General features: G+C 39.3%; 1 protein-coding gene across 2 annotated transcripts; it reads right to left on the bottom strand.

The window, feature by feature from the left end:
• Positions 1-3,138: 3,138 nt before the first annotated feature.
• LOC307028204 (WD repeat-containing protein 76-like) lies at positions 3,139-10,790 on the bottom strand. Of its 2 annotated transcripts, XM_079663026.1 has the most exons (15): positions 10,632-10,790; positions 10,283-10,399; positions 10,130-10,198; positions 9,904-9,996; positions 7,790-7,848; positions 7,298-7,415; positions 7,039-7,125; positions 6,814-6,854; positions 6,515-6,668; positions 5,188-5,346; positions 4,935-5,047; positions 4,757-4,855; positions 4,227-4,379; positions 4,087-4,140; positions 3,139-3,995 (listed from the first exon to the last, which is right to left on the bottom strand). In XM_079663026.1, the coding sequence occupies exons 1-15, from the start codon at positions 10,698-10,700 to the stop codon at positions 3,743-3,745; spliced, it is 1,638 nt and encodes a 545-aa protein (XP_079519152.1). In that variant the 5' UTR covers positions 10,701-10,790; the 3' UTR covers positions 3,139-3,742. The 2 variants fall into 2 exon arrangements, with proteins under 2 accessions (XP_079519152.1, XP_079519153.1); XM_079663027.1 differs by lacking the exon at positions 10,283-10,399 and having other exon boundaries at positions 10,632-10,787.
• Between the last annotated feature and the right edge of the window lie 4,754 nt (positions 10,791-15,544).

The following is a 15,544-nucleotide window of genomic DNA, read 5'->3' as shown; positions in this document are numbered from 1 at the left end:
GAAATATAAGACTATGAAAAATACGCAACTAGAAAGACTACAAATCCCAGAGTAAGTGATGTCACAATTGTTTTCCTCCACTGATGCAGAGATAGCTAAGATCAGCGCCATATAATCTATATGGCGCTGGCTAAGATAAGATAACTTTAAAAAGATGCCTGTGTGCTTAGTACCAGGTTGTTATCATACCAATGGGTCTTGCTCATTCTTTCGCTTCCCGTCTGATGAAAGGACCAAGAGTGGCTGGATCAAGTTAGCTACCTAGCTAGTAGCTAGCACGTTAGTTAGCATTACAGCCTTGTCATTTTTATTAGCCTTAATATGAAGTAACATCAAGTAACCCAACATGTTAAACAGTAAGAGTAGTAGACATATTTCGTGAACCCTTTGAAGAGTACTGTCATTCTATAATACACCATTTCAGCCCGGGCGAGAAATGCTAACGCTACATTAGCATTGGCGATCTGTTCTACTTAATGCTATCTGCACAAATGGTTGACATTAAACATTAAAAAGATCAGGCAGTTCAGAGAGAATCAAAGGAAGGCAGGTGGGCAGCTTTGCATGACATTCTTCTGGACGTGTTGATAGTGAGGGTAGTCAATCCCTTTTTTGACAAGACAGTAGTGGCGGCCATCTTGGTGACGTGTGTTGTTATGCTTGTCTGCGAGACCAGAGATGTAGTTCATTGTGCGTTTCACACAAAACAAATGTGTTACTTCACAGTTTTACGACACATTTTTATTTTTTTTACTTGCAAAATTATCTTTTAAATTGACAAACATCATATATGTAATTCGTGGCACAATTCAAACGGGATCGAAAGATAATCTTTCTCTCTCCATTGACTTCAATACATAATTTTTCCGAAATAAGGTCCCATGGAGCTCCCCCGGAAGGGGAGGGACTTCGCCACTCTATGGCGCTTATTTCTGCCGGAGGATCGAGGAGCGATAATGGAGGAGCGCTAACCGAGGAACCACCTCCAGTGAAATCCTCAGCCACTCGCTCCGCCCCCTTACTGTGTATAGGTCACTGATTGGACGATGCAGTGCATGCACTGATCTGATACTTCTTGACCTGTTCTTGACATGAGAGCAGTTTCCCAGCGGAGTGAAGAAAATACATGAAACTCACGAGTCACTCCTCAGTTTATATTGTGTTTTGTTTCAATTAATGTATCATTTAGTTACAAATAGAATGGGGTAAAAAAGTATTTAGTCAGCTACCAATTGTGCAAGTTCTCCCACTTAAAAAGATGAGAGGCCTGTAATTTTCATCCTAGGTATACCTCAACTTTGAGAGACAAAAATCTCATAGTGTGTGTGTTGTACAGATGCGGCGAATGCCAGTCTCTGATTGTGTTACGTTATTATGAGAGTGCTCTCATACTTTAAATTGTATATATTTATACAAATATATTTGTGTGTGTGTCCGCATCTGTAGCCTGTTATTGTCTCATTATACCGCACTGCCAGTGAATTAAAAGTAAATATATAAGTCGTCATGAACACATCTGTCCATCAGACAGAGTGCTTCTGTGCCTCTTGTCATCATTAATTAATGGACGTCTCTTTAAAATGACCGCTCAGAGGAGTTCTCATTTCTCTAACCGCCTGCTGCTTCCCCTCCTCTCTCCTCGGTTCCCCTCCTCAGTCGGTCCTCCGCTCGCATCTCCTGTGGGCGGGATTAAGTCTCGAGGATAGGAGCCGAGGAGGGCAAATGTTAGAAGCCTCGCGCGTCTCTCCATGCTTCCCTGGTGGGAGGGACTAAACGCAGGGAAACGACGCAAGTGAGGGACGCAGGATTCCATTTAACCGACCTTAGACGCAGCCCCCGCCTCACCCCAGTGAAGAATCCTTAGTGTGGAAATTGTGCCCGTCTTCTAAATAAATAAAAATGGATTCTGCACTGAAATGCCTCTCGGTCAAACTGCATGTTTATCTTTTGCAGCCAAGTGCATAAACACACTAACAGTTGTTTTGAGTAACCAAGCACCTCTTCACAGACATATTTGATTTGATTTATTTCGAACGTGTAATACAAAAAAATAAAAAATGATAATAATAAAATGAAACATGAGAGTTATGATACTGTAGAAACGTAAGCAGTATCAAATTGATAAACTAAATATTATTGACTAACAAATTATATATAAACAAATGATCTACCTAATTACATATATATATATATATATTTACGTTGTATGTCAAATTCACAAATGAGTCTGACAAATATAAAAGACTATCTTTTTACATCTGACATACAAAATACATTTGTTATTAAAAACAAAAAGATAACAAATTGTTGTTAATAACAATAATTTAATTTCTGTAAGAAAAACATATTTTCATGCATTTTTAGATCGTTAATAACAAGCATTACAATGTCTAAAGAGACTCGCTGTGTATGAGACTCAATACTCGCTGCCACTGGTTGTACTTTAGCGGGCATCCAATTCGCTAGGTAGCGATGTTGCAAAAACAACTAGGGTCCTAGGAGTGCGGTCCTGAAACTGCAGTCTCCGACGCTGCAGCTTCATACTATTGTCTCTGTTGTGAAACAGAATCCAAGCAGCTCTTAGGCTATTGTTCACGCGTCATCAGAAAAAGGGGGCGGGTCTATGTTGTCAATATTAGCCATCGTTAGAATTTGATTGACATCTAATCCTGATCTAATCCCTTGCCTTGGTCTTTAACTTCCACAGAACAACTGATAATGTCGCCCCTTCGTCAGATGTGGGCAATAGCAGACAGGAAGATGATTAAAAAAAACACTGAACTTCTCAGACTAAGTTAATAGTGCTTTCAGTGAATGTAAGCAGATACATGAGGCAGCACGGAGCCAATACATAAACAGAAATGTACCTCCAAACAAGGCTGCTCATTTCCAATCACTGAAATAAGACTGGTGTAATTTATTTATGAATAAATGTAATCTTCTTTAAATCTGTCAGCTAGTGCAGCTTCAAGTTTGATCTAAAATTCACAGCAGAAACAAACCTCCAAAATCAGTGCCTTCACAAGCGCCTCAGCAATGTGCATGCGTAAAAACAAAAGACTTCTTAGTCACAATGCTGCCATCTTAAGGTGACAATGATACTACCACTTATGAAATTAGGAGCATTCATTCAAAATGTCTGGTAAAAAAAGAACATCTCAATCTTTATTGATACAGCAGCCACAAGAGAAAGTAAAATATGTAAAGGACACAATAAATTTTACAGCAGGTACATTTACAAACAGAACATTATAAAACTATTTCAAAATGTGTAATTGTCTACCCACAGTGCAATGTATGATGCGATGTATGATTGTAGGATTTTTCTAATTGATTAACAAAAAAAACAACTAACCTCAAAGTGAAAAGGTATTCCTAAACCTAAATTAAATTGAAATCCAAACTAAATTCAGTCCAGACTTCAGGACACTGCCTCTCACTCACAATCTGCCAGCAGCAGAGTTTGAACAGTTTCGCAAACTTACTAGATGATTTAAGAGGACTTATGTGCAAAGTTAAAACAAAATACAACATGAACCTGTGACTATAGGTGTGTTTTGCAAATGCATTTACTGTGAGAAATAGGACAAACGTATGGATCTACAGAGGGGATTAAACTTGTTCCAAGCACTGATATATCCCTCTATACTGAACGAATATAGATGGACGTAAACATTTCTTATATGGTCTTGCTACCTAACTGCAAGCAAAGGTTTTTTGGTCGCATATTCTGGTTTTCATCTCAGTCGGTGAATACGTGCAGGCGTCCTGAACTGTTGCCCCCCAGTAAGGCGTTCCTCGTGGGGTGGAAGGCGGTGACGGACTGCACCGTTTTCAGGTTCTCGTTATCTTTGACGGAGTGCAGGGGTCTGCCGCTTTCATGGAAAACCTCCACACTCCGAGGATTGGACAGGCTCCCCACCACAAAGCAATCTTCTTGTTTGGGGTCCCATACTGCTGAAAGTTTAACCCAGCGGCCTGTGCGCATGTTGTGTCTGAAAATGAAGATTAATAAAACAGGTTGTGAGTGTGTCACCATCACACAGATCTCAGAACAATGAAAGCATTGGTTCATAGTGGATGTACCCGATGGTTGTCAGCAAGGGAGACTCTGCAGTCATTGCAGATGTGTCATATATTCTGTCAAAAGAGATCAGGATGGACATTGAGCTGAGATTGAAAATAAAAGTTTAACACAATTATTCCAAGTGCTGAGTCGGCTTCACCTTATGTGGTTATCCAGACAGGTTGTGAGAACTCTGTTTCCTGTTCGAGGGGAGAAATAAGCGCTGGATATGCTTAAAGAATGGCCCTGCAGCGTGGAGACTGCCTGACTGCGATTCTTCTTCAGGCATCTGCTGTCGTAAATACTCACTACCCTGCAGACAAAACATAAAATCAGTACAATGCAATTGACAAAAAATTGTTTGAGTACCTTCATTCATCCCGACGAGGGGAAATGTACATTGGTCCATCAAAAGTGAAGAGCCATGCATAAAATATTATATAAATATAAATATATATATATATATATATATATATATATATATATATATATATATATATATAAAAATTACAAAAATACACATAAAAATAACCAGTATTTTTTTTTTAATAAGTGTAGGAATAAAGTAGTATGAAAGCAATAGAGTAGTGATATCGCAACTTTCCCCTCTGTGGGACGAATCAGGGTATTCTGATTCTGATAAAACGAAGAAGAATGTGGATTTAATGATTCTATATACAATTTTTATACCTGCTTTCTGCAACAGCAAAGTACTGCTTCTGTAAAGGATGTACACTAACACAACGCAGAGTCTTGGGGTCCAAAGAGTGGAGGGACTCGTGGGAGTTTCTGTAGAGAATTTAAATAGCAGTGTAACAAGTTTCTGAAACATCATTCATAAAACATAATTTCAACAAGTACCCCTTACCCTGGGGTGCGCCTATCGACGATGGCGACTTCTCCATGCCAGTTCCCAACCAATAGTGTCGAACAGTCATGTGACAGGAAGTCAAACGTTCTCAGGTCATCTTCAATAAACACCTACAGTAGAACAATATGCAAACAGATTTACATCAGCTTCATGAGGCGGTACTGATATTTGCAGCTCTTTTTGACCCATGGATGTATGAGGTTTACCTCACAATCTTTACAATACAAATTTCAATTAGATATCATCTCACCTCATCAAAGACAGCCTTCTCGACATCCATGCAGCGCAGAGATCCGTCGTAGCTGAGGCTCAGCAGGTGGGTGGGCTGAGCTCTGGAGAACGCCAAGCAGCTCACAGAACGAGTGTGGGGCCTGAAGAGTAGCACACCATCATCCCCCCAATCCCCCCCCTGAGGGAGCAAGCACAGGCAGGAAAAGGAGTTTTTCATATTATATAAAAAAAATAAAAAAGTTTTGTCCATCTTCTAACATCCTGTGGAGTTCAAAGGTTCAAATGCTTTATTGTCTTATGCACAGCTACAGTGTAGATATGGCAATGGAAATCTTAAGTCCCAGGCTCCTCCAACAAAGCAACATAAATATATAAGACATAAAACAAATACAGTCCCCTCCAGAACTATTGGAACAGCGAGGCCAATTGCTTTCTTTTTGCTGTACACTGAAAACAATTAGGTTTGACATCAAAAGATGAATATGAGACAAAAGTTCAGTATTTCAGCTTTTCATTCCAGGTATTTACATCTAGATCTGTTAAACAACTGAGAAGATAGCACCTTTTTTTTAAACCCACCCATTTTTCATGTGAGCAAAAGTATAGGAACCGAGACTTAAAAAAGTATGAAAAGTGAATAATACTTAGTATTTAGTTGCAAATCCTTTGCTTGCAATAACTGCATCAAGCCTGCGAACCATTGACATCCCCAGCTAACAACAAAAAGCATCTGTCAGTAACATGTTCCAATACTTTTGCACACTTGAAAAAATTGGTGGTTTAAACAAAAGGTGCTATCTTCTCAGTTGTTTAATAGATCTGGATGTAAATACCTGGAATGAAAAGCTGAAATACTGACCTTTTGTCTCATATTCATCTTTTGATGTCAAACCTAATTGTTTTCAGTGTACAGCAAAAATAAAGCAATGGCCTCGCTGTTCCAATAGTTTTGGAGGGGACTGTAGGTGCAAGTAATGAAGGAGAAGTTAACTATACACAAGTAAAGTAGAATTAGATGATCTGAAAACGTAATGTAAAAGGCTCCACAGACTTAAATTATTGTGCAGTCATGCTTGTTTCAATAAAAAATACAAGGTAAATTATAACATTATCCTCATATTTCCAAATGTAAATGTCTCGCAACTTGAATAAATACATTTTTAGATAAATAGAGTGGGAATTTGTGTTATTATGTTGTTTTACTGTGGTATCAAAGTAGTTTAGAGAATCATATATTTCCACTGATATTGATATTGACCCCCAGCTTTCTGAAATTGTGGCCTTCCTAGTTAATATGGCTTTCCTAAATGTATAATATATTTGAGAACAGAGGAAAAGAAGCTCACCAACTTCCAGAGTCCTAGATGTCCCCCCATGTCTCCGGTGGCCATCAGCAGGCTGCTGGTGCAGGGGTGGAAGGCTGCAGAGAAGATGGGCTCCTTCACCACTTTGGCCACGGTGTCCTCAGTTATCCTCATGTTCTTAAGGGCAGAGCAATACCTGTGTGAAAAGATTAGATAGATTTTGTGTTGCCTGTATGAACCTTGTGTTGTGTTGAATGAATGTTTGATTCTAAAACAATGGCTAAAGGGAAACTAATATAAACTGAGGGGTGGTGCAGAAAGATCAGAATTTTAAATCTTACTCTTTCAGCTTAAGGTCCATCTTTCTTTCTGTCGTCGAATCCTATAAAAAGAAAAATTCATTAAAGACGGATAAGCAAAAAATAACGATATCACAATACAAAAATTCTACACTACATCTCTCACATCAACAGCACTGTGTTTCTTTATGGATGTGAGAAAGAATCAAATGAAGGAACCAACAAATATATAGAAACACCCCAATAGAGAGGAAAGGAGAGTCTTACCTCGGAGCAGAGCTCCAGAAGTTGTGAAGGCAGCTTGCTTCCCTGCTCCATGTTGACTGGATTCATGGGCAGAGGGCCAGCAGGATGCTTGAGCGACGAATATTTTAAAGCAAGTTAAAAAAAACTCAAGTGAACAACAGCAAGAAATAATTTAAAACCAAAAAGCAGCAAGAAGAAGAATCCATGGAGAGACAGAGAGCAGCAGAGTGGCATGAAGTGAAGCATGATATACATTATAACGTTGTGTGCATGTAGCTACCGGTGTATAGGTCAGCTTCCCACTGGCTTCAGGAGGAAGGGTCAGGGCCTCTGCCTTAAAGTTTAGGAGACGAAGGGATTTCCGAGCTGGCAGGACTTCCTTTACAGCAGCATGTGACCTAACCACACAGAGAGGGAGCATGACAGTCACATCTATCATCTTTTTAGCACTCTAGTGATGTCAAAATGCACATTTTCTAACCAACAAATAATATCAGTGGTATGAAATTAAGAAAGAAAGCAAATGCTGTTCAAAAGATGTAAAGCTATATAACAATATCTTCACTCAATGACATTTAGCTATCAAGTTGTTGTAACCAATGAAGGAACAAGGTGTACGTATCATTTACACTTCCTACTCTTTCCTACAGTATGCTTGTTTAAATCTGAGTCAAAAAGTTCCCAGACATATTAAACCAGCAGCATGAGGCATGATAAACACATCTGAAGTCATATTCACACAATCATTTTCTTTAGAAATCACTGATCATACCTCATCAGACCTCTCTGCGATGGCTTTGGACGCGTAAACTGTTTCAACTCCTCCATTGCCTTTTGATAAAGAAATAATTAATAGAATTTAGACCTGTGCTTTTTGCACGAGACCACAAGAGAAACAAAACACAGGAACACCATTGAGAAAAAAAAAAAAAAAAACTAACTTCTGTCCCACCTTTTTACTTTATGAATGCAAACATATCAAAAATAATTTAGACTGTTGAGGGGATGTGACGTAGTACAGAAATGGAGTACGATAAATTAAAAGCTGCACTTTTGACAACATCTTACTATTTAATGTAAAGTGTATATATTACAATACATTTACACTTTTATCTTTTAACATAGTGTTTTTTGATGCATCAGTACATAACATATCCTTTCATATGCCGTTTAATATTTGTGTATTAGGCTTTTATTCATTATTGTACAACTAAATATTCTTCTGGTTGACTTTTAGTTGATTCCCCTGATAGCTGCCACTGGTACGGTATTTTCATGAAATGGGATTCAGACTGTATTTTCGACAGGTCAGCCCATGGGGCTAGGGTGCTTCTCAATATGCTAAACTGAGTCTATTGTGGAGGTTTAATTGCACCTCGAGGAGATGAGGGAGCTTTGTGCAAGAAAACAAAGGAGTATAAGTCTGTGTGTCTGTAAATAGCTTGATGTATAAGTTTAACACCGTCTCATGGTTTGAAGCAAGTCATACTATCAGTGATGCAAACACAGGTATGGTGAAAAAAGAGAGAACTATTCGAAGCAGGAAAAAAGCAGCGTAATATACCATCTGACAAAGGCCTGTGCTATAATGCTTCAATTAACTGGCTATTCTTTATAATATACTCAGATCAATAGGAGACAGAGATGTTAAGTTATTATTTACAGCAGGGGTGGGGAACCTTTTTCCTTTCAATTTTACAACATCCTCCGACGGCCGTACAAATGATTGAACTCAACCTCTGCTTAAAAAAACTAAAATCACACGGTGTGGCATGACCACCAAAACAGAAAGATATGGACACAAGATGTGTGCAAATGTATTTAGTATCCATGTGAACATGATTTAAGTGGGGGGGACCTAACCTCCTCTAGGGGGGTCTTGGGGCATGCTCCCCCGGGAAGATTTTTTTTTAAATATTGAAGTTAAAAGCATCAATATGGTGCACTTTGAGAGCAACATGGGGAGATCTATGGGTACACCTTTGAACAACCATTTGAAACAGAACTGTAAGCAGATTTTTCTTTTTGGATATTTTACAAATCACTCTCCTTTTAAACTCTATTCTTGTTATTTTTTAACAACTTTTTTGTAACTGTCATATAGTATTTTATACCTTTTTTTCATTTAGTCTCTAATGTCTCATTAATAATCATAATGATCAGATCAAGGTGTGCCTTAACCTCACTGAGGTTATTTTAGCATAGCTAGCCAACCAGATGCTAATAACAACAGATCACCACTGTGCTTACAACTAAAGACACAGCCACGCAAACACTGCGGTATGTGTACGGCTCCTTATGGGTACTGCAATATTTGAAGGGCTGGAGCGGCATTCCGGTGCTCTCCGTAAGCAGTCTAGTCTACACTCCTTTCAGACGAGACATAACCACGTGAAGACACGTTACGCTCGTGTTGTGTTCAAGGAACCTGTCCTTGGCCAGGAAAAACAGGCACTCGCTTGTTTAATTATTTTGCGATCTAGATTTCTTCTTCTTTTTTGAAGTGGGAAGTTGTCCGTCAGTCGGACGGACTAACTAACTAACGGACGGACGGACGGACGGACCCCCCAAAACGAAAACTCTTCGGTTCTCCACGAATTACACAAGTCACCCAAAGTAGCATTAAAAAAGTGGGAGGCGCCGAAAAGCGACTAATTTGCATCACTGTACTATGTAACTGATGTCACTTAAAACTATAGAACCAAGGATTTCTCATTTGATCCTGAAGTTCCCCACGGGGATAAATAAAGGTTCATCTTATGTTATCTTATTTGGCAGCTTCTGGCTCCTATGTCCTCATATCTCTCACATGAGAAAGTGATGTAAGCGAGGAGACACAGTAGCAAAATGCAAAGCACCCTGGGACGACTTCACTAGTCTTCTTACCTGGAGTATGTTCATGGAAGACAGAAAGGCTTGGTTCTGTCTAATGTTCTCCAGGCGCTCCAGTTCATATGCTGAAAGTACTCCATCTCCATCCTGTGTTACACAAAGACACAGCACTGACATTTTACAAAAAACATTCAGTTACTGTAGGAGCTGAGAATGTAGAGACATGTAGTGAATAAAAGCACAATGAACATGATAAACTGAGCAGGGTAGTTCTACTTACAGATGTACAATCGTCTTTAATGTCCTCTCTGTTCCTCTGGCTTTTGTTTTTGATGTCTGGAGTTGTTTTCTATAAGCAAAATATGGGCATATTAACAGAAAACAAACAAACATACTAAATGATACTAAATGTTATTATGGAAGTGTCTCCTACCCTTTTCTTGCTGTGTGTATTCGCTGATTCCGATGAGTCCTTGAAGCGTATTTGAGGCATTGCTTTCCTTCGTGCAGATCGTCGGACTGATCCATCGCGAACCGGAGGGGTCATTTTCTACAAGGTGTACACAATTAATGTAATTGACTGGAAAATAATAAAACAAATGCACACATTTTAGCGAAATTCAAATGCTTTCACATTTTTGCCTCAACATGTTTGCTCTACTCTACTCTCTTTTAAGTACGTTTTTAACACCATGGACTTCTATATATAGAAAAGCTTACACATATACAATATGGTGAGCAACCTCATGTTATGAACCAGATAAAAAACGTCAACTACTCACCTGTAATTTCAAAACAAGTATGCGTTTTGTTGTCATTTTAGTGCACTTGTAGCAATTAGAATGAACCATTTATGCAAAGAAAAACTCCCAAAATGCTATTTCTAAGAAGCCTACAGCTGTTAGGTGAACGATTAAATAGGACATTTAGCCACATGCGCGAAGTCACGCCCATCTACTTCCGGTCCATGGGACCTTATTTCGGAAAAATAATGCATTGAAGTCAATGGAGAGAGACAACTTATCTTTCGATCCCGTTAGAATTGTGCCATGAATTATACATATGATGTTTGTCAATCTTAAAAAATAATTTCCATGTCAAAAAAGTCACAGTTTGTCGTAAAACCAGGGGCGGCGCCAGGGGGGTGCTAGGGGGTGCTGAAGCACCCCCCAGGATTGCCAAAGCACCCCCTAAGCACCCCCAATAAATATGTTTCTTTTTTTCCCCCCGAAAATTATTATTATTATTTTTATTAAATTAAATTAGGAAAATTATTGATTACATCAATGCAAATGTGAAACAAACAAATGTTTGACCAAAAACATAAAGCCAACACAGGTGATATGATTAGGCCAAAGGCCAGCACCCATTAGATTTTTGACTTACCCATAGGCTAAATTACTTTGTGACACTTGAGTGACTTCCTGTTAGCTGGAGCCCCAAATTATTTGCTAACAGCAAAGTGACAAATGGATCGTTTTTTAGTCCTTAAACGTCCATGTGTGGACACTCAATCAAAACCAACTGAAAGCTAGAGGTATTCTGCACATAATAGGCCTCGTGAGTACAAGTAGCTTACTTCTGGGTCTCTATGTTTCATTCAAGCTCTGCTCTGTGTGTGTGTGGCACGAGCCATTTTGTGTGCGTGCTCAAGCGAGCGAGAGGGAGAGCTCGCGCACCGCGGGGTATCTACCAGAGATCGTTGTGGTTAGCATCTGGTGCTAGCTAGCCAAGCTAACGGATATAAGGAGCTTTTTCAACAACAAGGTGGAGGGAAAACTCTCTCCTGTCAGACTGAGAGTCTCAGATAACCTCAGCTCAGGTGAAGTAAAGGACTCTCAGTGTTTAGATAGTTAACTTTAGTCTAGTTATCTCAGTGGGTCTCAAACGGTTTGTTTTAAAAGGGGAGTGATTTGTAAAATATCTATAAAGAAATAGAAAATCAGTTTACAGTTCTGTTTCATATGTATGTTGAGAGATGTATCCATAGATCTCTTCATTTTGCTCTCAAAGTGCACCAGATAGATGCCTTTAACTTCAATATTTAAAAAAAAAAATCTTCCCGGACCCCACTAGAGGAGGTGAGGACCCTCCTAGAGGAGGTGAGGTCCACTCCCCACTTGTAAAAATAGCACTTTACCCCTGCTTACACCCAGGGGCGCCGCCAGGGATTTTGGGCCCCATGAAAATATATCACATTGGGCCCCACCACCAGGCACAGGCCACGCAAACCAAGCACAATTGCTGTAAGCACACCTCCAGAACCCAACCGACTCATTTATGTTTTAAATAACTCTACCTGCACAGGCTTGCATCTATCTTGTAGTCCAATACTAAGCGATCAATATTTACTGACACTGAGCTGTGAACATATAACACTGTGCAGACTGCAAATTCTACTGCAACATTCTGCTGCGGTAGAATTCACTATTTTATATAACACTAATATTCCTGACAATAGACCTCAATAGTCATCTTTTATGGTGTACATGCCTTTTTAATAACATTTTTGAATGGAACATTCATAAATCAAAATAAATATAACTTAAATATACATGACCACTTAAATTAAAATAAAGTGAACATTAACACCAATATTATCATTTCTAAAAATGCTATCACAAAAAAAAAAACATAAGCAGCAGATTTTCTAATTAAATATACATACCAACTACAAAATAAGCGGGTATTAAAGTGTAAATGGACAACAAAACGGAAATGAAAAGGCCTGATGGTGGTGTTAAATCAGAGCAAAACTGGGTGACATACTGTCACTCTCTCTTGTCTTTCTCTCCTTTCTTTTCTTTTTTGAAAGCCTGACTTTGTTAGTCGTTGAGACATCGTACACACCTAAGTACTCGCATCCCTGCCTCACATGCTCTCACTCTGCTAGAAAGAGCGGTGCCGCACAGCGTTTGGAGACAGGACCAAACCAGTATGTAAATAGAGGGGGGTATACAGAGGCTTTGGATAATTAACTTTTAGAACAAAAAAAGTTAAATGAATCGTAAGTTTAGTGAGTATATTATCAATATAATGTTATATTAATGTTAATTATTGATGAAAGGTTACTTAAACATTTTTTCTTAATGTTCTACAATTTTTGGGGCCCCTGTCAGTCACGGGCCCTTAGAATCATCCTAACTTTTCACCCCCTTACGGCGCCCCTGCTTACACCTATATGCCGTGAGCTGATTACCGAGCCTTCATTGTAACAGTCGCGGGTACACTGTGTGTGCGTGTGGGGAGTGTTGCAGTAGAAAATTCAACTGTAGCGCTGGTGCATTAATGGGAAACCCTTAATATTTGAGCACCCTCTATGTGAAACGTCAAGCTACCCCACAGCACCCCCTAGAGAAAATCTCTGGCGCCGCCACTGCGTAAAACTGTTGAAATATAAGACTATGAAAAATACGCAACTAGAAAGACTACAAATCCCAGAGTAAGTGATGTCACAATTGTTTTCCTCCACTGATGCAGAGATAGCTAAGATCAGCGCCATATAATCTATATGGCGCTGGCTAAGATAAGATAACTTTAAAAAGATGCCTGTGTGCTTAGTACCAGGTTGTTATCATACCAATGGGTCTTGCTCATTCTTTCGCTTCCCGTCTGATGAAAGGACCAAGAGTGGCTGGATCAAGTTAGCTACCTAGCTAGTAGCTAGCACGTTAGTTAGCATTACAGCCTTGTCATTTTTATTAGCCTTAATATGAAGTAACATCAAGTAACCCAACATGTTAAACAGTAAGAGTAGTAGACATATTTCGTGAACCCTTTGAAGAGTACTGTCATTCTATAATACACCATTTCAGCCCGGGCGAGAAATGCTAACGCTACATTAGCATTGGCGATCTGTTCTACTTAATGCTATCTGCACAAATGGTTGACATTAAACATTAAAAAGATCAGGCAGTTCAGAGAGAATCAAAGGAAGGCAGGTGGGCAGCTTTGCATGACATTCTTCTGGACGTGTTGATAGTGAGGGTAGTCAATCCCTTTTTTGACAAGACAGTAGTGGCGGCCATCTTGGTGACGTGTGTTGTTATGCTTGTCTGCGAGACCAGAGATGTAGTTCATTGTGCGTTTCACACAAAACAAATGTGTTACTTCACAGTTTTACGACACATTTTTATTTTTTTGACTTGCAAAATTATCTTTTAAATTGACAAACATCATATATGTAATTCGTGGCACAATTCAAACGGGATCGAAAGATAATCTTTCTCTCTCCATTGACTTCAATACATAATTTTTCCGAAATAAGGTCCCATGGAGCTCCCCCGGAAGGGGAGGGACTTCGCCACTCTATGGCGCTTATTTCTGCCGGAGGATCGAGGAGCGATAATGGAGGAGCGCTAACCGAGGAACCACCTCCAGTGAAATCCTCAGCCACTCGCTCCGCCCCCTTACTGTGTATAGGTCACTGATTGGACGATGCAGTGCATGCACTGATCTGATACTTCTTGACCTGTTCTTGACATGAGAGCAGTTTCCCAGCGGAGTGAAGAAAATACATGAAACTCATGAGTCACTCCTCAGTTTATACTGTGTTTTGTTTCAATTAATGTATCATTTAGTTACAAATAGAATGGGGTAAAAAAGTATTTAGTCAGCCACCAATTGTGCAAGTTCTCCCACTTAAAAAGATGAGAGGCCTGTAATTTTCATCCTAGGTATACCTCAACTTTGAGAGACAAAAATCTCATAGTGTGTGTGTTGTACAGATGCGGCGAATGCCAGTCTCTGATTGTGTTACGTTATTATGAGAGTGCTCTCATACTTTAAATTGTATATATTTATACAAATATATTTGTGTGTGTGTCCGCATCTGTAGCCTGTTATTGTCTCATTATACCGCACTGCCATTGAATTAAAAGTAAATATATAAGTCGTCATGAACACATCTGTCCATCAGACAGAGTGCTGCTGTGCCTCTTGTCATCATTAATTAATGGACGTCTCTTTAAAATGACCGCTCAGAGGAGTTCTCATTTCTCTAACCGCCTGCTGCTTCCCCTCCTCTCTCCTCGGTTCCCCTCCTCAGTCGGTCCTCCGCTCGCATCTCCTGTGGGCGGGATTAAGTCTCGAGGATAGGGGCCGAGGAGGGAAAATGTTAGAAGCCTCTCGCGTCTCTCCATGCTTCCCTGGTGGGAGGGACTAAACGCAGGGAAATGACGCAAGTGAGGGACGCAGGATTCCATTTAACCGACCTTAGACGCAGCCCCCGCCTCACCCCAGTGAAGAATCCTTAGTGTGGAAATTGTGCCCGTCTTCTAAATAAATAAAAATGGATTCTGCACTGAAATGCCTCTCGGTCAAACTGCATGTTTATCTTTTGCAGCCAAGTGCATAAACACACTAACAGTTGTTTTGAGTAACCAAGCACCTCTTCACAGACATATTTGATTTGATTTATTTCGAACGTGTAATACAAAAAAATAAAAAATGATAATAATAAAATGAAACATGAGAGTTATGATACTGTAGAAACGTAAGCAGTATCAAATTGATAAACTAAATATTATTGACTAACAAATTATATATAAACAAATGATCTACCTAATTACATATATATATATATATATTTACGTTGTATGTCAAATTCACAAATGAGTCTGACAAATATAAAAGACTATCTTTTTACATCTGACATACAAAATACATTTGTTATTAAAAACAAAAAGATAACAAA

The sequence above is a fragment of the Notothenia rossii genome (assembly GCF_949606895.1).
Source record: "Notothenia rossii genome assembly, chromosome: 2".
Classification (NCBI taxonomy): Eukaryota; Metazoa; Chordata; class Actinopteri; order Perciformes; family Nototheniidae; genus Notothenia; species Notothenia rossii.
The sequence above is the reverse complement of the archived record's forward strand: the minus strand, read 5'-3'. Positions and strand labels throughout refer to the sequence as shown.